The sequence below is a fragment of the Lepeophtheirus salmonis genome, chromosome 5 (assembly GCF_016086655.4).
Source record: "Lepeophtheirus salmonis chromosome 5, UVic_Lsal_1.4, whole genome shotgun sequence".
Classification (NCBI taxonomy): Eukaryota; Metazoa; Arthropoda; class Copepoda; order Siphonostomatoida; family Caligidae; genus Lepeophtheirus; species Lepeophtheirus salmonis.
In genome coordinates, this window is record NC_052135.2 from 745,643 (window position 1) to 767,194 (window position 21,552).

General features: G+C 31.0%; 2 protein-coding genes across 2 annotated transcripts; one reads left to right on the forward strand and one right to left on the reverse strand.

Annotated features, from left to right (window-relative positions):
- Positions 1-353: 353 nt before the first annotated feature.
- Positions 354-19,874, forward strand: flfl (serine/threonine-protein phosphatase 4 regulatory subunit 3 flfl). Its single transcript, XM_040713686.2, is given in 14 exon segments — positions 354-731; positions 807-875; positions 2,289-2,374; positions 14,793-15,248; positions 16,445-16,528; positions 16,530-16,652; positions 16,715-16,990; positions 17,080-17,272; positions 17,345-17,548; positions 17,645-17,814; positions 17,888-18,039; positions 18,138-18,463; positions 18,539-18,702; positions 18,765-19,874. Coding segments are annotated over 14 exon segments (2,562 nt in total). The 5' UTR covers positions 354-589; the 3' UTR covers positions 18,882-19,874.
- On the reverse strand, positions 19,817-21,132 carry LOC121119067 (protein C-ets-2). The gene is made up of 4 exons (XM_040713687.2): positions 20,622-21,132; positions 20,334-20,513; positions 20,162-20,277; positions 19,817-20,100 (listed from the first exon to the last, which is right to left on the reverse strand). The coding sequence occupies exons 1-4, from the start codon at positions 21,060-21,062 to the stop codon at positions 19,974-19,976; spliced, it is 864 nt and encodes a 287-aa protein (XP_040569621.1). The 5' UTR covers positions 21,063-21,132; the 3' UTR covers positions 19,817-19,973.
- Positions 21,133-21,552: the final 420 nt, after the last annotated feature.

Here is a 21,552-nt window from a genome sequence, read left to right on the forward strand (position 1 = left end):
TGAATCATATGCGACCCCTGTCTAATCTCTGCCATTTCTGCCAAAAAAGAAGAAGAAGAAGAAAAAAAGAAAACGAAGGAAAAATTGTAGAGGTCCGCCATTTTAGCCAAATATATAATAGATGAATCTTAAAAAAGGCTAAGTTTGAAATACACTGATAGGAGGTTTGCTAAGAGCTTAAACGGATGTTACTAATATGAATAAATTGGAAATAATGTCGTTGAAATTTAGACTGTGCTAATTTAGAATGTATTTTTGAATTTGGCGCGTCTCTAAAATAAGAAGGTAGTGGAAGAGTTTTTGTTTCAGTTTTGGTCCTCCTCGAATATTTGGAAAAGAAGCTAAAAAAGAAAAGGAAAAGAAAAGAAGAAGAGAAGAAGAATTGAAGCAGCGACGTTTTCATGAAGGAATAATAAATAAAATAAAGTTTGGACCTTCTTTCTCTCTCTAAGGACGTGTATTTCTTCATTGGTGAGGATACAAGGAGTGGAAAACAAGGATTGGGTAGTTTTTATAGAGATGTGATGTTCATTTTTTCCGAACTTTAATAATTTTCTACCAAAGTTGACACAGAATACGCATCCTTGAAATGACGGATACTCGACGTCGAGTGAAACTCTATGCCTTAAATGCTGAGAGGCAATGGGACGACAAAGGAACGGGTCACGTCTCTTCCACTTATGTGGAGAGGCTCAAAGGGATCTCCCTCCTTGTTCGAGCCGAATCGGATGGTAAGAAACCTGCTCCTCCATGCGTCTCCTCACCTCACCTCACCTCGCATCATTTCTTACCTTCTCCTCTTTCAGGAACGCTGCTGCTCGAATCCAAGATTCAAAATGATACTGCCTATCAGAAACAACAGGAAACACTCATAGGTACTCATTCCCCATTTACTTACACTCTGCGCCACTCAGCCGTCAAACCTCTCCCAACGTCACTCCCATAAATCAATAATACACTCCAGTGTTTTCAGATTCACCTGGACCATTTGGGGGGGAGGAGAGAAGGTTCTTGTCTATTGCATCATGTCAAAATCAGACCCACGAATTAAAGGACTTAACCTTTCATTCCATTCCCTAGTTTTATTATATACTAGACCCTAGAATCCAGTCAAAATATGTCATTACCTCATTTTACAATCCTATTTCCATATTCTAGACAAAAAATTAACTACTACAATGGAATAAACAACATCTTTTTCTCTAATAATCCTACTTTTATCGTCCCTAATCCATCCAAAAAAACAAACCGTAAACATTTCATAGGGATTTACAGTACCTTTTACTTTGATTTAATTCAAATATGACTGTGTATCGTAGGGATCAAGTAGTATTCACTGCAAGTTTGAATTTTTTTAAATATTCTTAAAGACAATGGATGACGTTTAATCAAGATGGATTGAAATGTTGTTCATCTTAAAGTACTAAAAATATCAACTTAAAGAGTCCCCAAGATGCCGTTTCCTTCAGTTACGATGCAAATTATGAGTCAGTGAAAATACAAACTTTGTTACTTTTTGCACGTTTCCTTAAAACGATATTCATGTTTGTAAGAGTGTCACATATCATTGACCTTTCATTTTCATTGCTTGTTTTTTTTTTTTGCATCATCTCTAATCGAAGTGTTAATTGCATTGATAAACACTTCAAAAACTATCTACTTTTCCTACTAAACATATTTTATGTCATCATAACATGTTTGGAAGCTTTCCAATATCAAGTGACATGTCTATGACTTTTCATCGTAATAAGTAAATTGAAATAGGAGTTGAATTGGAAGGAACCAATTTTGGGAAATTATTCATTCTAATCAAGAAATTGAAACAATGTACATTGAATACATTGGACTCATACTATAAGCTGTGTATGCAAATTATTCTGATAATTTGTATAAGACTCGATATTCTTGGTAGTTCTGGCTATTATTTGAGTTTATTTGCATACATTTGTGAATGAAAAAGAATCATTATTAATTGCTTTCAATATATAATTATCTACCATCAAAATATCAACATACTTTTAATTTGGTTATCTATAAAATCTGTTGAACTCATGTAATTATAATTTTTTTTACTGTTTCAAAAAATACATAGCAATTGTTATGTTTTTTATGGAACACACTTAATAATGCAATAATAAGCCAATTAAAACAAAATAACTTTGTATTATACATAATTATTGGAAACTGGGTTCTTCTATGATGTTAATACATGAACCATTTTTTATGTTCCGTTTCTTATTATTAAAATTGTAACAATTAAATTTATACTATTTTTATTTTGCTTTCAGTTTGGTCAGAAGGAGATAACTTTGATTTGGCTTTAAGTTTTCAAGAAAAAGCCGGTTGCGACGAAATTTGGGAAAAAATTTGTCAGGTACGTTTTCTTATTGTTATTATGTTAATAGTGTACCAGAATTTTTACATAAAGGCTATTTAAATATTTATTACAATTTTATATAATGTTGTAACAATGGGATCAATTATTACAAAATTCCCTCTTTGCATAAAAATTTTACAAAAATTCATTCAAAAATAATTATAAACTCATTTTTATTGAATTATTTGATTTATTAATTAGATTAAAAATGAAATTATAATTATTTTTGTACAAACTTAAGAATCACATAAATACAAAATATAATCCAAATTAGTTATAATATAGTCATTGAATATAATCAGTCTCAGTGATGAGCTATCTTTTTTACAATAGTATCCGTACAAATCTTGTATTAATTTGACACCTTGAAATATCCAACATATAGGAACTATGATATTATATTTACATTTTGTATAAATTATCTATGACCTATATATAAGAAATTTGAAATCTACCTATGGGTTCCAATCCAACCATTGATAAACATTTACCTATCACACTCCTGAGCATAGTAAATAATGTTTTATTGGTATATCAGTTAAGAAAATTAATAATAGGTAAATTAATAAGTTCTAAGCATTTTGTCTCTTTATTTTGACAATTATATTAATATAGTTAGGACTATCTCATTTAGATGGTTTCAAACGGTTTCCTGGCGTATCTTTAGTTTCTGGAACATTGAATAAGTGCTCAAATGCCGGTCCAACTAGACGATTTCCATTATTTTATCGACGTCCATATTACCAGAACGGAATTGTTGAAACCACCACTTTGCTGTTGGATTCGATACTGTATTGGGTCCATAAACAGCACAATTTTATTTGCCCGCCTGCTCCACTTTGTCACCTTGGTTGGAGTGATACTGAAGAATGTATCCTATTTTCTCTTTTTATTTATTTCCATTTTGGAACGCAGTAACACACAACTGGCTTCGCCCAACACAAAACTGGAAATGAACTTTTTAAAGTGTACACTTAACCTTTAAGCATACTTTAAGTTTTTTTAGATGCAATGTATTAATACTGAGTTATAGGTTACTAAAAACATATAGCTAAAAACGCTCTGAACTTATTACTTAACCTAATATATCCATTTCTTATGTGTACACCGTCAATATTAAAAAATCAAGAAAAATAGGAAATCCCAATTAATTTTTTTATTTCATATATACATACAGAAAAAGTAATTCGAAGACATTAGTCTCAGTTATAGGCTTTGTATTAATTTGATTTGTGACTTATATTGGCTCCAATATGACCTTTCAAATAAGATCAGTTAACTTCTCACTCTTTTTTTTGTGACGATTAATTTTGCCTACTTCAAGTACAATTTGCGGCGCAACTAAAGGGTTAATACGAATAATTTGTTTACGGAACTTGACGATAATTCATCAAAGAATAGATATGTAATCTAGACTCAAGTTTGATCAAAATTACTCTAGTTGGCTTCTGTGTTGAAGGGCAATATTCGTACAGTCAACCTTTTATTTTATATAACTACCAATTTAAAGAATCTGTTACGGGGATCCAAAAATATCATAAGCTACGTGCTAAAATATTTCACTAATATTTTATTTATATTTATTTCAATGACATTTAAAGGAGTCTATGCATGATATATAAAAATAATAATAATACAGTTAAGGTGATTTGTGTCATTTTTAGGTTAAAATTTCATAAATTGCTTCTACAGGAAATAAATTTCAAAAAAAAATTAATTACTCTAACTTGCACATGTTATTCGATAACTAAACTTGACGGATGGTATGTCATCATAATTAGATAAATGTTTATCTAAATTATTAAATTACTCAGATATGGATGAATATATTGCTTTTCAATCGTAAAGTGCAAAATGATGAAAAAAAGTAACGCTCTCTTTTACTAATGTTATTGAAATAGGTTAAAGGATAGTTTATAATTAATTCGTCTCATTTAATCAATTGATTGTAATTAGAATAATAAATGTGTTGTCCAGGCCTAAAGTTTACTGAGTCTCGTCGTAAAGTTTTTTCTAAATTTCAAACGCAGTCTATAGTCTATACAATCACAATTCCCGATCCTTTTTTAAGTCTAAATTATTATGTTACGTAGAGCATAGCCACTAGCCATGTTAGTTCATTACTTAGTGTTGTAAATAGTATATTTCATCAGTGTTAAGTGTAATGTTCCAGTTAGAGGTTGTTTGTATTGTTGTCCCTCGTTTACGAGACCTTAAATCATGTTCAGAAACTTATAGATGCATTAGCAATAGATGGAATTTGATCCATTTCATTTGTTGTCCATCTTGTTAAACATCTTAAATTCTAAATATTTTCTTTAAACCGCGTACAATTATTTTTTACATATAGCTATAAATTAAATCTATATAGTCTCTGGACTCAAATGACTAAATAATACTTATGTAGACTATAAAATAAATTATTAAGCAATTGTGTGTTGTAGTTTGGCATTTTATGTGCCAACTCCACAGCCCTGATGTAGTCTAAATTGCGAATATTTGATTCAACAATTCAAAAACTCATTAACATTTTTTTACATGACATTTAAGAAAAATTTATTGTATTAAAATTGCAATTATGAAATATATGTTGCCCGTTAAAATAAAATAAAGTAAAACTGATTCTTCTCGAATTTTTGTGTAAATTTCCTTTTTTTAAGAATATTATGTTCCCTCAAATAACATACAATCACTTAAATAAATTGGATGAGTTATGGGATACACACAAGGGTTTAAGTGAAAACTATATTACTTTTGAAAGTTAAGAATTATTAACCGAAAACGGAAATCCACCCATTTATATCATAATATCCTGCTTATTGATTTGAAATAAAAGAAATGTGACCCGTCAAAATCATTAAAGCAAGCTAGAATGATTTTTCTCAAAATTGAGTGTGGATTACATTTGTATTCTTCAATGATGAATAATTGTCCATTTCTATCAGCAAATTATTCTTATTAACCCTTTGGGTACATTTCAAATTGCACCCAAAGTAGCAAAAATTGATCGTAACAATCAAAGAATGAGAAATGAAAACTCAAATTGGGGTTCCATATAAGTCTCTTAAATCAAATAAAAGTTCTAACCTGTAGCTAAAATTGATAGATATTTTGACTCATATCACAAATTTGAATACAAAGCCTATAATTGACTCAAACGTGTTGATGAAATATTGGGCTATATGTGTATATGAAGTAAAAAAAATTATTTTTGTTTATATGTTGACACACCACATGATTGTATCGTTATAAAATAAAATAGTATCTGCAATTATTTACCAATAAATGGTTAGGTCCCCTTTTTTCCCCTTCTTCTTTAGAGGGTCATTAACTTCATTTGTCATGAAACATGAGCAAATATGTATCTATTTTTAGTATGCTATTGATGTTATTATTTTTTATATTGATTTAAAGGTCTAAGAAAGGACTGCATGTCTATAGTTGAATTTTAAATTGGGCATACGGTCTAATGTTATTTTTTCATAACTTTCTTATGTACAGTAATATCTTGATATACGAGTTTGATTCGTTCCTAAACAGAATATGTTAAAGCAATTTATCCAGGGATTGGTAAAACGTAGGAAAAATAACAGTTTTAAGATTAGAAAAGGAAAAAAGTAGGTGTTATTAGTGTTGTACCGATCCTTATTTAAGACCGAGGACTAATGTACATTCCGGTCCCTCTTGTGGGTCCTAAAAGAATGTAAAATTGATCCCTCGTGACGTCAATGTGCGTGTTTTTTTTCCTTCTTTAATTATTTAGTTATTTAATGGAATAAATTATAGAGAACAAAGTAACCATTCAATATGTTCGTCTTATATTGTATCTAATGAAAAAAGAATTTTTTTTTGCAAGATATGTGCAATAATCTTATTAAATATTTCATATATCTTATAAATTTAAATAAAACATCCAAAAAATTATGAAAGATTCCAAGGACCGGTCCCAACGATTGGACAGTCCTAAGGACCGATAGGACTGGACCGAATAAATAAACACTGTCACGATAATAGGAGCTATCCTTCTTTTTTCTTTCATTCCATAAAATATTTATCGTCATGGTGTCAACTTCTCACTCTGGGTGAGGAATTCCTTAAACTTTTGGTGCAACTTAAGCAAAATGTACCAAATTAAATAATAAAACATAGTTGTACAATATTTTCCCTACTCCAATGCTCCAAAATCATATAACTGACAGCCCATTTAACAATGGGGCTTGCTAGAATTTTCAATTTGATGTATCGTACCGACTGTTGGGGAAGACAGACAGATTTTGACGTCATAGAGAATAGCAACAGTATATTAACACTATATAACATTACAAATTATATGATCAATAGTAATAGTATATACTCTTTGACGTCACTATTCAAAAGCCTGGTTCAAGTCAAACATTAATGAGAAAAGTGTCATGGTATATAATCTTGTATTTCTATTAACCTTGAGTAGTACTATAAGTCTCGCCGCTACCTTTTTATTGCGCTCTACAAAATACTCATTCCTACTTTTAATAACTGGTTTAAAAATTGCACTTAAAGGCCTTTTCGTCCCATCGTCGACTCCTGACCTATCCGTATCTATAAAAAAAAACACCTTGCATTTCAATGCAATTTTCTCATCAGACTCCACCTCGTATCTATAAAAACTCGTATTTAAGGATGTAACTGTATTATGTTAATCTTCCTCCAGGGTAAATCCCTAGAAATACAAATAGGAAAGGATGTTTTTTTTATGTAAGTGTTATGAGTTGGTTTATGGCCTCCTTCTGTTTAGCTTTAATTTATCCGTTTCGTGCGTATCCTATAAAATAGTTTCCATAGAGTTGTATGTAGAAACTTTGGATATTATGTGGTATTAGAAAATGCCTTCTAATTAAATATGTTTATACTCCTTTGGTGCATTACGTCACAAACCGCAGTCGTGGTTAAAGATAAGTCATCACTTTAATGAAAAAACATCAAAAGGGGGGGGGGAATCACCGCAAATATTTTTTTGCCAAAAAAATATATATATGTTAAGTCCGAGTTTGTATTCATCATGGTAATTGACTTCTTTTTTTTAACCACATATTTCATTGAGTGTCAAACTTAAATTACTTATGATAACTAATTATTTCCTTATTACTTCTACTTAATAGTCATACATAATCTCGTCTTTTCTTTCTCTTTGTTTGATCATGTGATATATTTGTAGACATACATACACACACTCATATGTATGTATATATATTATTGATCCTGTTTTACATGGTTAAAAGAGAAATCATACCGTTGTTTGTATATATATATATGGAAAATGCTTCTATTTTTCTTTATATATATATATATTAAAAGGGGGAAGTTGAGCATTTGAATTATTGAAACGTTATTAGCTTGTGTAAAGAGAAAGAAAAGTAAAATAAAGAGGGGCCCTGCTTTGCCTTTCTAATCCTAAAGAAGAAAATTTCCATTGTTGTCATATTTGCTTTTTAATATATTTATGTGAATATGGGAGAAATGGACAACCACCCAAGTAACCATATACACTATTTTAAGGAGCAAAGACAGGCTTCATGTGTTCTTTTCCTTTCTTTATGTCCAGGTTTTATGTATGTAAAATCTAATTAGCATAAAATTTGCTTTCTTAAATAATAATAGGCAATTATGTGTTTTATTGATGTGGTTAATTTGTCGATGATCAGGTGCTTTGTCTTCTTTTGAATAATATATTAAATGCTATTTTCTATGTATGTATGCATGCATGTAATGTGATACATATTGGAATTGTGTGTTGACTTGTCTTGAAGCTTTCAACAAACACATTTCCACTCAACTCACACCGTATGAGGAGAATTATAGTAGCAAACCAAGTTTTATAGTATGTGTAGAGTATAGTATTAAAAAATCTTTGGTGATCTAAAATTGTACTGTATACACATAATATATATTATTATTTTATTTTTTTGTATGAGCTTTCTTGACTTTCTACCGATCCTTTTTTTTTTTTTTTTTCTTCCTTGTTATTCCTAGGTTGCTCTTAATGTTATAAAAATATCCCCCTTGATAAATTATTCTTTTATTTCCTTATCTTCCTTACTTCTAAGATCAATAGTGATGGAAATAGAAGAAAGAAGGGGTTGTATGATGATTGAAAGGGGGGGGGGGAAGGGTGTTCAAGGGTTGATCATGAGAATGCAGTTATGATTTTTTTAATCATTAAGAGTAGCAATAATTATTGACGTTCGTTCAGACATATATGAGTATACATAATATTGACTTGAATATATTTCGATTCGAGAGCTCCTGCCATTCATATTCTGCATATACTTACATAAATACAAAGCACTTCTTCTTCTCTTAGTGTTGTTTGTATATGTTATTTAATCTTATTAGAAAGTCAATTCTATGTATGGTTTTTTCCTTAAGTTGGATGGGCTTTTTATTATTATTATTCTTTTAACTCACGCGAGGAGCATGTAGGAAGAAGAAGAAAGATGCTGCGTACTTCTATTCAAAATTATGTATATACATTTTATATATATAACAAATAAAAAAATAACGACCCAACCGGTAAAGAAATATATATATATACATATATGAAAAATAACTGCTTTCTTCGGAGTTTAAAGTTTTTTTTTTTTTTTTTCTTGTAAGATAAAGAAAAGGGAGTTATGCGCAATGTAATGCTTATTTAAATGTAATGACAGTACTTGAAGACGACCTCTCCTCATACATAGACTGCTCTTGTGATTTACATATATACAGATACATTTTCTTTTAATTATTGTCATTAAGAAAGTGGATTTGAAGCTCTTTAAATCGTAGTTGTAGTAGTAGTAGTAGTAGTAGTAATTGAAGGACTCAAGCTGAGAAGGAAGTGAGCTCTTATTTTTCAGCAACAACATATTTAGAAGATTGCCTCTTGATTTCTTTGTGTACTGTGGGATACTTAGATATTTAGACTCTGTGGTACATTGTGGAATAAATAGGGCGGTTCATTTTTCAACTTTTTTCGAATTTCTAGTATGGCTACTGTAGAAAAGTTGTGATATGCACTCTCAACCTTTCTTTGTGGTTTATTTTTTATTACATAAAAAATAAAACTCACCACATTCAATACATTTACTAGTTGTACGACGACTACTACTGCCCTCTTCTCTTTATTTATTTATTTATTATTATTATTATTACTTTGATCGTCTCCGTAAATATACATATATATAAATTCTCTACATTTTGATAGTGCTCGCTTTACCGCCACTCAGTCATTGAGCTTCCGTAAAAAGAAGGGGAAAAAATGAAGGAAGAAAATTATATATATATATATTTTTTGTTCTCCTTTTCCCCCTTATAGTCATCATATAAACGACGACGACTCTGTGTTTTATTGTCTTTAAGTAATGAGGAGGCATTTTTGTTCTTTTCTTTATTGTGCTTCTTCCTCCCGTCTGTTGTAGATGTTGTAGGATTTAATTTTTTATTGTGAGTGATACTCATCAACTAACTTATTAACTAACTGCAAATACTCTGCTATTTCAACAACATCATTTGTAGAGTGTGATCAAATTTCACTTGTAATCAAACTGACTGACAAAGTCTAAATTGTACTACAACTACTACTTCTACTCCATATTCTGTGTACTGTGTGAATGTGTTGAAGGAAGAAAAAAGAAAAAAAAAACTGCTACTGATAGTAGTATTTAGGTGAAAGTGAAATGAATTTTCTGCATGAACAGCAGCATCAACACTCTTGTTACATAACGTGACTATTACTATGTACTACAGAACATTGTTGAAATAAGGATGTAATTCATCATAATTTTAATATTAATTTCTTAAAATAGTGTTTGAATAAATAAATACATGCACAAACGATGATGAAAAGACTGAAAATATGCCAAATATTATTCAAAGTGAATAAAGATAGATAAAATACACACGATGAAGAGGAAAGCAACAGCAACTACTACTACTATTCATTGTTGTAATATTATTTACAACTTATGAGTACACTTTGTCATACCTAATCAGCTTCTAATATCACAGTAATTATTATTATCACAGTGTGTGTGTGTGTTTGTGCGGTGTCGTCGTAGATGTGGTATTTATCATCATTTGAATCTGATACGTATCCCCCTGTTGTTGTTGTTGTTGTGATAAAAGTGTGTCTTCATTCCTACTGTCATGACGGGCTGTGCCAAAGAAGGAGAAGGAAATGAGGAACTACACAGAGAACCTGTTGTTGCAGACTCTTCTTCTAACTCATCCTCCACTACATCCTCGACAAGAGGAGAGACTGACAGCTCCTCCACTATTTTCGATTCTCTTGTCAAAACCATTTACGCCTCTCCGCCATCATCAAAAACACTCATGATGCCGTCGCCTTCTTCCATTCTTTTAAGCAAAGGCACGCATCATCACCTTCTCCATTCCTCTTCTGCATGCAAAGGGGGAAAACAAGGAAAATGAGGGTGGAGGGGGTGGAACAGGAACCTCTCCCTCCTCTCATCAACTTCTTCTTGAAAGGACGATTGACAGTACTACCAGTGGTGGGGGTAGTAATAGCAATGAGGAAGATGACGAAGAAATTGTGGATAAACGGAACGACATGGCCCACCTTCAATCTCATCGTCACCACCACCACCACCACCACCATAGGAACTCTGTGGACTACGTAGGCCTTGCACTCAAACATTGGTCGGTCTATTTAGGAAATGCTCTACTAAACTATATTCATAAGGAGTGTAAGGCCGCCTCCTCCTCATCTACGAGTAATATGAGTAGTTTGTCCTCTTCCTTACCGTCACCATCAGTGAATGGAGGAACGACAGGCACGTCCTTTTGCTCCTCATGTTGTTGTCATCATTCCGCCACCTCATCCTCAACAAACAATGTCGTGCCTCCTCCTAATAGCAACACCATGCCTCCTTTGCATCAGGGGTACTACAACTATGCCGCTGCAGCAAGCATGAATCCGTACCTGAACAATAATACCATGGCATTTGTAAGTTCTTATCCAGGGGCGTCCGCAGGGTGTGTAGCCCTCCCCAAATTAAGGAATTTTTGCTTTTTACTACAATTTTTTTTTGCTCAGGTAAAAAGTTTTTAGCAAAATAGGGTGAATTTTTCCCCCAATAAATTTCCTTTTTTATGAACAGCTGTAGACTTTTGATAATTGTTTTCCAAAAAAAATAATTTTTTGAGCATGCTCTGGATTTTTTAAAAACCATTCAATAAATTTAATTTTTGAATGGTTTTTGAAAATAATTCCCAAAAACCAAGACAAAATATATATATAATTCTGCAGACGTTCCTGTTATCATCATAACCTATGTATTATTGTATGTATCTATAAATTTATCCCTTTCTCTACACAGTAGATATATGTATGTACATATAGGAGGGGGAGGGTTGGAGTAGTATTAGGGATAGCGCAGCAGATACTGCTTTTCAAGTATATATAAGAAAAAGATGAATCTTTTTTTTGTTCCCCCTACCTAAAGTTAATACTTTATGTACATATATACATACATACCATTGTCCAAATATATGTATGGGTATATATATAAATAAATATATATTGCCTTCACAAAAACAAAATAATAAAAAAGAAAGGCTATGAAAGAAAACGAAGAAGAATTTCTCTCACTTTTTGTTATATTTTTTAGATGAATACATTTAGATATAATTTTTTTTTTCTTCTTCTTCATAATGTGGTTTTTTAAATTAGGTAGGGAAAAGATATTGGTGGGAGTGATGATTATGATATTCAATTTGTATATATGTACATGCAATGCAGGGGAGTCTGTAGGGGGTGGGCTAGAGAGGTTCTGGACCTCCCTCCCAAATTAAGGAAATTAAGCTTTTTGCTATATATTTGTATCGTTATTCGGGGCAATTATGCCGCAAAGTAAAAAAATCAAAATTCGATTTTTTTATTTATAACTATGAATTTTGGAATTTTTTCCCTGAAAATTTAATTTTTGATATGTTTTGTCAATATCTGTGGATTTTGAAATTTTTTCATAAAATTTAATTTCTGTAAACATCTCTGGATTTTTGATTTTTTAAAAATTTAATATTTGAAATTTTGCTCCAAAAAATATATTTTTTTTGTGAATATCTGTAGAGTCTGATTTTTTTTTTTCGAAAAATTTAATACTTGCAATTTTATTTTTGGAAAAAAAAATCCCGAAAATTTCATTTTCTGTTAGTGTTTATAGATTTTTGAAATTTTATTTCCAAAACAATTAATTTCCTGTGTATGTATTTTTGAAGAAAAAAAAACCACAAAAATCTAATTTTGAAACTTTTCTTCTACAAAATTTTTACTGCAATGTCTCCTTTACAATCATGTACATAAGAAGGGGGGAAAGTCACAGTAATTTATTTGACCTAAAAATAATTACTTCAAATAAAGAAGAAAGAGTTATAACTGTAAACTTACTCGAATGAGATAGCAAAAAGGGAAAAAAAAAGTAAAAAAATTATGTATGCATGCATATATATGTACATATATAAAAAGAAAGGGACTTCAAGTAGAAAGGCGTTTTCTTAAAAGAAATTGGAGGAATTTATTGGTTAAAAAATTGTAATAATAAAGAGAAGAAAGTGAGCGATATGAACTACAAAATGCGTACTAGGTTGTTCCTACTACTTTAATACGTTAACTCCTTCCACTTCACTTGAAAGCAATAAGCTTTTATTATATCATGTAACGCTATTATTTTAATTAGTAATGATTTAGTAAATACTCTTCATTAAAATGGGGAGATAAATGAATAAGGTAGCTCTCATTAAAGCAGTGTTATAAGTCCCTCTCATAAAAAATGAACAGTTGTTTTCTCATTACAAATTCAATCCTCAAATTAATTTTGGTATTCTGTTAGTACACATATTCAACACTTTGGCATTAGATAAAAAGTTTAAATGTCTTGCCCTCTGCTCCGCGATTTACTATTATAAAAAAAATGGAGAGATAAACAATATATTTTGAAAGATTGTTTTTTATAGAATTTTCTCGAAATAGAAAATCCTGCAGCTCACCAAAAAAAGTCAATCCTATTTATCTGTGTAAAACAAACTAACAATGCAAACTTTGTGGGCATGTGTACTAGTTATGGGAACTCCGGCTCTTTCGGCTCGGTTCACTAAAAAAAGCTGGCTTTTTTAGGTCCCAAACGTCTCATCAGATTTTGCTGTTTTTCAGAATTTTTTCAAAATCTTTGCTCTGCTGCATAATATGCCTGAATGACTTCTTTTTTTTCTTAAGAAAATAAATCCCCCCAAAAAAAAAAAAAATTTCCTCATATGTTTGCTTTAAATTTTATCCTGACGAAAAAAAAAAGTTATAATTAAAAGGCAATAAATCCATTATTTGGGGTGAGCCGGCTTCTGTCGTTCACTTCAAAGAGCCGGTTCATAGAGCTGTTACGTTCCTGAACGACACATCACTAATGTGTACCAATATAATACAAAAATTTATTTGGGAATTAAATTTGGAATGAAAAATTAACGGTGTATTTTTTATCAGACCTTGTATGTATAGGTATATGAAGTCCGGCTAAAATTGAATCATGGAGTGAATAGAAATGACGATGCCTCCAAAATTTTACTTTTTATCTTTTATTAGAAGCTTATGATGATCATTTATTAATAAATAAAATGATCACTTTGTTAATATGTGGTTCACCAACACAAAAGTAAACTAAAATGATTTTTCTCAAAGTTGAGTGTGGATTACATTTATATTCTTCAACGATGAATAATCGTCAATTTCTATGAGTAGATTATTCATATTAACTTATTGATTAATCGTCACAATAAAAGAATGAGAAGGGAAAGATCATATGGTCTCAACATAAGTCTCTTAAATAAAATAAAGGCTCTAAAGTATTGCTAAAATGCTTGGGTATCCTAACCTCTACCACATATGTGAATTCAAAGCCTATAATTGACTCAAGTATGACATATTAGGCTGTATGCATATACCTATAAAATAATTAGGATTTTCTGTTTTTTCTGATTTTTATTCAAGAATTGTTTTTTATGTAGAAAATGTAGAAAATTTTATATAATGCATTCTATACATGGATTGTGGTTAAACTAAAACACAATAATAGACTTTTGAACAAAAAAATCTTACTTACTTACTGAAATTCAATCAATGATATAATTTCACGAACCGTGCTGCAATCCTACATTGTACGTAGATGTAAAATGCTGAATCAAATGTCTCTTATAAAATATATAATATTGTGAATGGTTGGTTTGATGTACATCGACTTTTTAACAAAATATGTTAAGTAATTAAACTACATATATACAACTTCAGTTTTTGCACTTATTATTACTTCATTAGATTTCCAGAATATGTACAGATATAAAATAAAGTATTTATTTGATTCAATAAGCTTATACAATTTTTTTTTTACAGGTTCAGGGAAAAGATCCCTCTGTTGATGTCACTCAAGACATGGTAGAAGAAAGTGAGGATGAAAGGTGTTTTGATGAGATGTCTGATTCAGTTTTGCCCATTGAATTACCTCCGTGCGAATTAGTTCGTCTCGAAGAAATATCTGAACTCGTGTCAAGTTGCCTTTCGTCGCCTATGCGTCGAGAAAAATTGGCTGTTGCCATAGAAAGTGAAACATACATCAATAAACTTCTTAATTTGTTTCACGTTTGCGAAGACTTAGATAACATTGACGGACTGCATCACCTTTACGACATCTTTAAAAATATTTTTTTCCTAAACAAAAACTCTCTTTTTGAGCTAATGTTTAGTGAAGATACCATTTTTGATGTGGTGGGGTGCTTAGAATTCGATCCAAATTTACCCTCTCCCAAAAAACATCGACAGTACCTGCGTTCTATCGCCACATTCCACAAGGTATTTTATTGTTCATAATAGTTTAATTCATACGGAGCTCAAATGGATTATTTTTGTTATGAGATCAAATTAGTCATCTTTACAGTCATAAAAATTACATAAATACTGTGTCTAATGAAAATCGTATTCCTTAATGATCAATGTCAATTTACAAATTAGTTTCAATATTACATATTAATTAGTATGTCTATGTGTATTTTTCTTGTATTGAAACGTCACATTATAAAGTCTTATTAGTGATTTAATTTCAATGCATATGATTAAGTAGTTGATTGGATAGTTTCTAAGAAATTATTAATTATCACTATCCAACAAAATTTTGGTCTTGCTAGGCTAAAATCCCTATTTAATATCGTTATTTAAGAAAACGAAAATGAAATACCGCACTAGGGTTGGCCTTTAAAAAAACGTTTTTAGAGTATTATTATTATAATATATATATTTAGTTTTTTTTACCATAAATATTTTGAATTTAAAACATAAGGTTTATTCTTCAGTTTTAACTATAATATAAAGCAATAGAAAAAAATGTATTAATTATCTTCCAAATATGATCCTTCATTTTACTGGATTTTTGTATGATTAGACACATTTTGTAGGAGCTGTATTAAAATTAACTTAATAAATAACATATTTGTAGAAATGCTTTTAATCCATTTCTATTACCCTTAATTTTCATCTATATAATTATTTCCCTTCAAAATATGACTGGATCATAATTATACTCTAAAAACGAGAGTTTTTAATAAAGGCTTTAAATTGCGGTTGAAGGGTTTTATTAGGCATTTTTGTGTTTTATGGCTTAAATAACAATAATAAATGTGGGTTTTAGCCGGCCGGCGAAAATGCTGTTGCGTAGTGATTTATTTGTTTATGGTCCAATTAATCTTAATTTACATTAAAATATCGCTCTATAAGAAGTGTTGTAATCTAATAACATTTTTTGACGTATAATACTACTTAATTCATTATGTCGTATTTTTTGGTTTCTAATTTCATGCTATTGAGTAACAAGGGACAATAACTTTTTTAAATAGAAATCTCTAGTTGTTGTTTTTCTTGTAATTTGTTTATTTAAAGGAGTAAAGGATCTATTAATTTGTATAAAGTCACGTTTGAGCTTTACGTTATAATTACTATAATCTATTGAGCTCTTTATCGAACAAATGAATTATACGTACTCGTTATTAATTTAGGTGATCAACATAAATAATGTGGAGCTTCTTTCTAAAATTCATCAAACATATCGCGTTCAATATATTCAAGATGTTGTATTACCTCCCCCCTTCAGTTTTTGAAGAAAATATGCTATCTACCTTGTCATCTTTTATTTTCTTTAATAAAGTCGAAATTGTGTCGTTAGTGCAGGAAGATGAACAATTTTTGAACGAATTTTTTAATCAAGTAAGATCAAATGATATTTTAATTCTGTTATCATGTGTTGATTGACTTTGCTTGTATATTAGCTAATGGATGAAAATACCAACGAATATCGTAGAAAGGAGTTAGTATTATTTTTGAAAGAATTCTGTACTTTCTCTCAAACTTTGCAACCACAAGCAAGAGAATCATTTTTCAAAACTTTGAATAGTCTGGGAATTTTATCTGCCATGGAAATAACTCTTGCCTCCAACGACAAGGTAACCAAATCTGCGTCAATAGATGTTCTTCTTCATATTGTAGAATTTTCGGCGTCTATGGTCCGAGAGCATATGCAACTCCAGCACAATTCAACTGATGAGGTAAGACTTGATTTGCTGTTGAACCTAGTTGGTTTCTATTGACTTTACATTGAGTTTGATTGACTTTTTTTTTTTTTTTTTTTTTTCAGGAATCTCTTCTCATGAACATCATAATACGGCAAATGAATTGTGATAGTGATCCTGAGATGAGTGGTGCAGTACAATTAATGGGAATAATAAAGACATTATTAGATCCTGAAAACATGCTGGCAAGCGTCAATAAATCTGAGAAAACAGACTTTCTACATTATTTTTACAGGAATTGCATGAGGGTATTAATTGGTAAGAGTAACTCTAAATTTGAAAGGAAATCCATGATTATCATCTTACTATTCTTCAATTTTATATTTATAGAACCTTTAAATGAAAGTACAAGTGGGGATAAACCTACAACGATGATGGATTCATCGACTGTGCAGCTCTTAAGTCTTATTCTTGAATTACTGAGTTTCTGTGTTGAGCATCATACTTACCACATTAAGAATTACATCCTCCACAAAGATCTCCTAGGTCGAATCTTAATACTTATGAGCTCTAAACATACATTCCTTGTTCTTTGTAAGTAAAAGTATTCATATTTTATAAATCTACTTTTGAATGTACATATTATTTCCTTAATATCTTGTGACTTGATATAATTTTCTTTAATTTCAGGTGCTCTTCGTTTTATGAGGAAAATTGTTGCCTTGAAGGACGAGTTTTACAATCGTTACATAATTAAGGGGAATTTATTTCAGCCTGTAGTATCAGCATTCATCAATAATAATGGCAGATATAATTTATTGGATTCTGCAATATTGGAGATGTTCGAATTCATCAAATTGGTGAGTAATTAGGATTTCAAATACATATATTTTGAAGGAAGTAATCATACGTTTTTAATTGGTGTAATTATAGGAGGATATAAAATCGCTTTGTACACATGTAGTGGAAAATTACAGTCAAACTTTGGACAAAATAACTTATGTTCAGACATTTAAGGCCCTTAAGTTAAGGTATGATCAGCACCAAGATAGAATCAGAGATCGGCAACAATCACAACTTGAGAGGTATTAATTTTGATGCTTTACTCAAGGATATATTTCTTATTTATAATTATTTTTTTTACACTAACTACAACGTGTTCATTTTGTATTGTTATTTTTAGTGTTGGATCAATTTTAAGACCTGGGCGCTATCGTCGTGATCCTCGGCAGGTAGATGAGGACGAAGAAATGTGGTTTAACAGTGATGTAGAAATTGAGGAGGAGGCTTCCTCATCTCCTACACAGCTAAGAAACAATAGCGCAATCTCAAATGAAGCTGCTGCTTTGGCAGCGAATGCAGCGAGCAACAATAATACTTCACTGAATCATGATGCCGTTCCGATTACTCAATCCATTGTTTCTACTTCTTCTGCACAGCCACCAGATTTAATGATCCATCCTCCTGAATCGACCAACGGAAGATTGACGATTGAACCAGACGCAAGTGGTATGTTAGCCTCGAACCAAGACAATAAATATAATAGTTGATGCAATCACTAATTTTTCATTCTGTTTATTTTAGAACAAGAAAGTCTAACGCATGAGAACGAAAGTTTAAAACAAGTTAGTGAAGTGGATGATGATTCAGCTGCAACATTAACATCCACTACACAAGCTGATAGTAGTTGTGGAACTACTGAAAGTATTTCGTCTTCTCCTAATTCTTCCTCGAGTACAATGAAAAAAGTGAGTCTATTCTCCATCAAGATTTATTGTTCAACTTTAGTTCAACTTATTAATATTTCTAGGGTCTCGTTGATTATGATAGTGACGAAGAAGAAACTGATGAAAACAATGAAGTAGATTCTGGGCCTGCTGTTAAAAGACAAAGGACATCCTTAAATTCTGATTCATCTAGCGATTAGGGACTTTTTATAAGCGATTTTTTTTATCATCATTATTTTTATTTTAGTGTGAAAAATAAGCATTTGCAATACTAGCTGAGTCGAAAGGAAGTTTCAAAATGCATAAATGGAAAAAGAAATGTAATACGTGAACCTCAGTATTTAATCTCTAATATTATTGGATATGGACCTTCGTTTTTTTTTTGTTTTTTTTTATTATACTTTTGTTCAAAGCAAATCATTTAGCACAAAAAAAAAAAAGAACATTGCAAAGCAGTAATTTATGGTTTGCTTCTTATTAATACGCATATAATTTGCGTAAGAGAAATGGACGAATTATTCGATTGTTTCCCCCTCATCTCATGGATAACAAGAAGAAGAGTATTGTCACATTGTCTACAGTGAATAAATGAACTTTAATGATACATATTACTACACATATGTATGAAGACGGTTTCATGCAGAAGAATTGTTATTTTTTGTGACAATTACTTGTTAAGGCAGTGTTGTTATTTTTTTAAAGATATCTTGTAAACTTATGTCCTCGATAATTAATATAAGAATGAACTTATTTCCTTATCTCTGTAAATTAATAAAATATAAAAAACCAATCAAGGAACAATACTCATTCTTTTGTTTTCTCTCTTTCTCTATCAATCCATCTATCTCTTCCCACTTCCAATTTAAAGAAAAAACTAAACATTACTTATAATACACATCTATACCAAGTACAAAAAATGTCAACTTCACTAACTTTGTCCCTTACCCTCCAATCTCTTAGATATTGATTATCTATCTATTACTTTGAGTAAAAGCAAACATATAAAAATAAATTTCGTACCTCGAAAAACGAATTATTCGAGAATACATTTTCTTTTTCATATTTTTTATTTTATTACTACTACCACCCTTTATCTTCCCTTTATTAATTTTTTTGTAAAGATGTAGAAATTAAATAAATATATATAATTATTATATTGTCGAAAACAGAGAATAAACGTCAAAATACTAAAACATTGTGGTCGCGATATAGATTTAATATATAAGTATGTATAAATATGTATTTTAAAGCTTGATTTGGATGTAAAAGATTGTATGATATGTGTGATGGCTCTAATCCGTGCTGCTTTCTTCTTTAATATGCGGAGACGACTGTTGCTGTAGCTCAACCATTGAGTGTAGTTCATCAGGGGCATAACCAAGAAGAGACTGAAGATCACAGACAAATCGATAAACGTATCTACAAATAATTTGAAAATAAAGTATTATTGCTTATCATGCGACTAAAGGGACTCGCTCACCTTTTACCAGCGGTTTTGTGAATAATATTTTTATCGTAATAGTATCTCAGTCCTCGGGATAATTTTTCGTAGTTCATTTTTGGCTTGTTCTTACGGACACCCCATCGTCTTGCAACCTAAGAAATGACAATTATGAGAAATAGTCGTCATAAATATACAATAATGAGCAAACCTCATCAGGATCTGTCAGTTTGAACTCCCATCCATCACCGGTCCAAGAAATAAATTGTTGGCAATTCTTATCTGTTAACAACTCAAGTAAAAATTGCCATAACTGGATTGGCCCACTTCCTTGATATCCAGCTAAGAGTGTCGCTGGTATCATGGATGATTGATTTTGTCCTTCATGTCCCTGAAAAGATGTAAAAAATATAAATATGGATGTAGGTTCACTCAATGATCATATAAATCATGTTCCAACTGAATGATTATAATTTCTATGGGATTTATCCTCACTTACTTCTTTCGGACATTTAATGATTGTTGAGTGTAATTTGGAAAGAAATGCTTTTCTATCAGATGTCTCTGATGAGGAATCAGAGTCAAGGACAGGAAATTGAAAAATAGGATGAGGTGTGACAGGAGTACGAGGGGCTGGAGAAATGAACGGATCTGCCAGCGGGGACCAAATTCCAGTTTGAGGTGTGCTTGGAGGGGTTCCAATAGACTGAAGATAGTAGTGAAATGGAGATGAAGGGGAGAGTTCGTAGGGAGAGCCCGGATCAAGTGCTAGTGGTGGAGGAATCCTTTTATGCAAATTTACATTTACAGAAGAAAGATCTAAAGGAGATTCCGTCAATGGTGGAAGAGTTCTTGAGGCTGCAGCAGCTAGGCGTAAATATAAAGCTTGTCGATAGAAATTTTCAGGAGAAATTTCGGGATAAGATAATGGGCTTAACATTTTGAAATATAAAAACACAAGATAGAAAATCTGACACAACACTTCAAACACTAATGAACAACTAATTCGTCAAATGAATTTATGTATATAGTTAATAAGAAGAATAGGAATGTTGAGCGTACGCAGACCGGTCATCACCCCTTTCTGACCCTTCATGTAGCTAGCTCCTCAATTCAGAGTTTCACGCCCTCCTTTCACAAATGAAACAAATAGTTACATCCAATAAATATTTTTCACCCTTGCATCCAAAAAAATACGCAACACGGATTTAACAAGGTTTAACTGAGCTGATATGAACTTATTGGTACTTAATTATATAATAATATATTAAAATTATGTCTTGATTTCTTATTATACGGAATTTTGGAGGTAAGAGTCACCAAACCTACTATTAATGATTTTTTATCTTCCCATTATTTTAAGGGGGGATTTGTATCTATAAATAGAGGTGTCTAGATATTTATAATCATTTGAAAGATGAGACTATCCT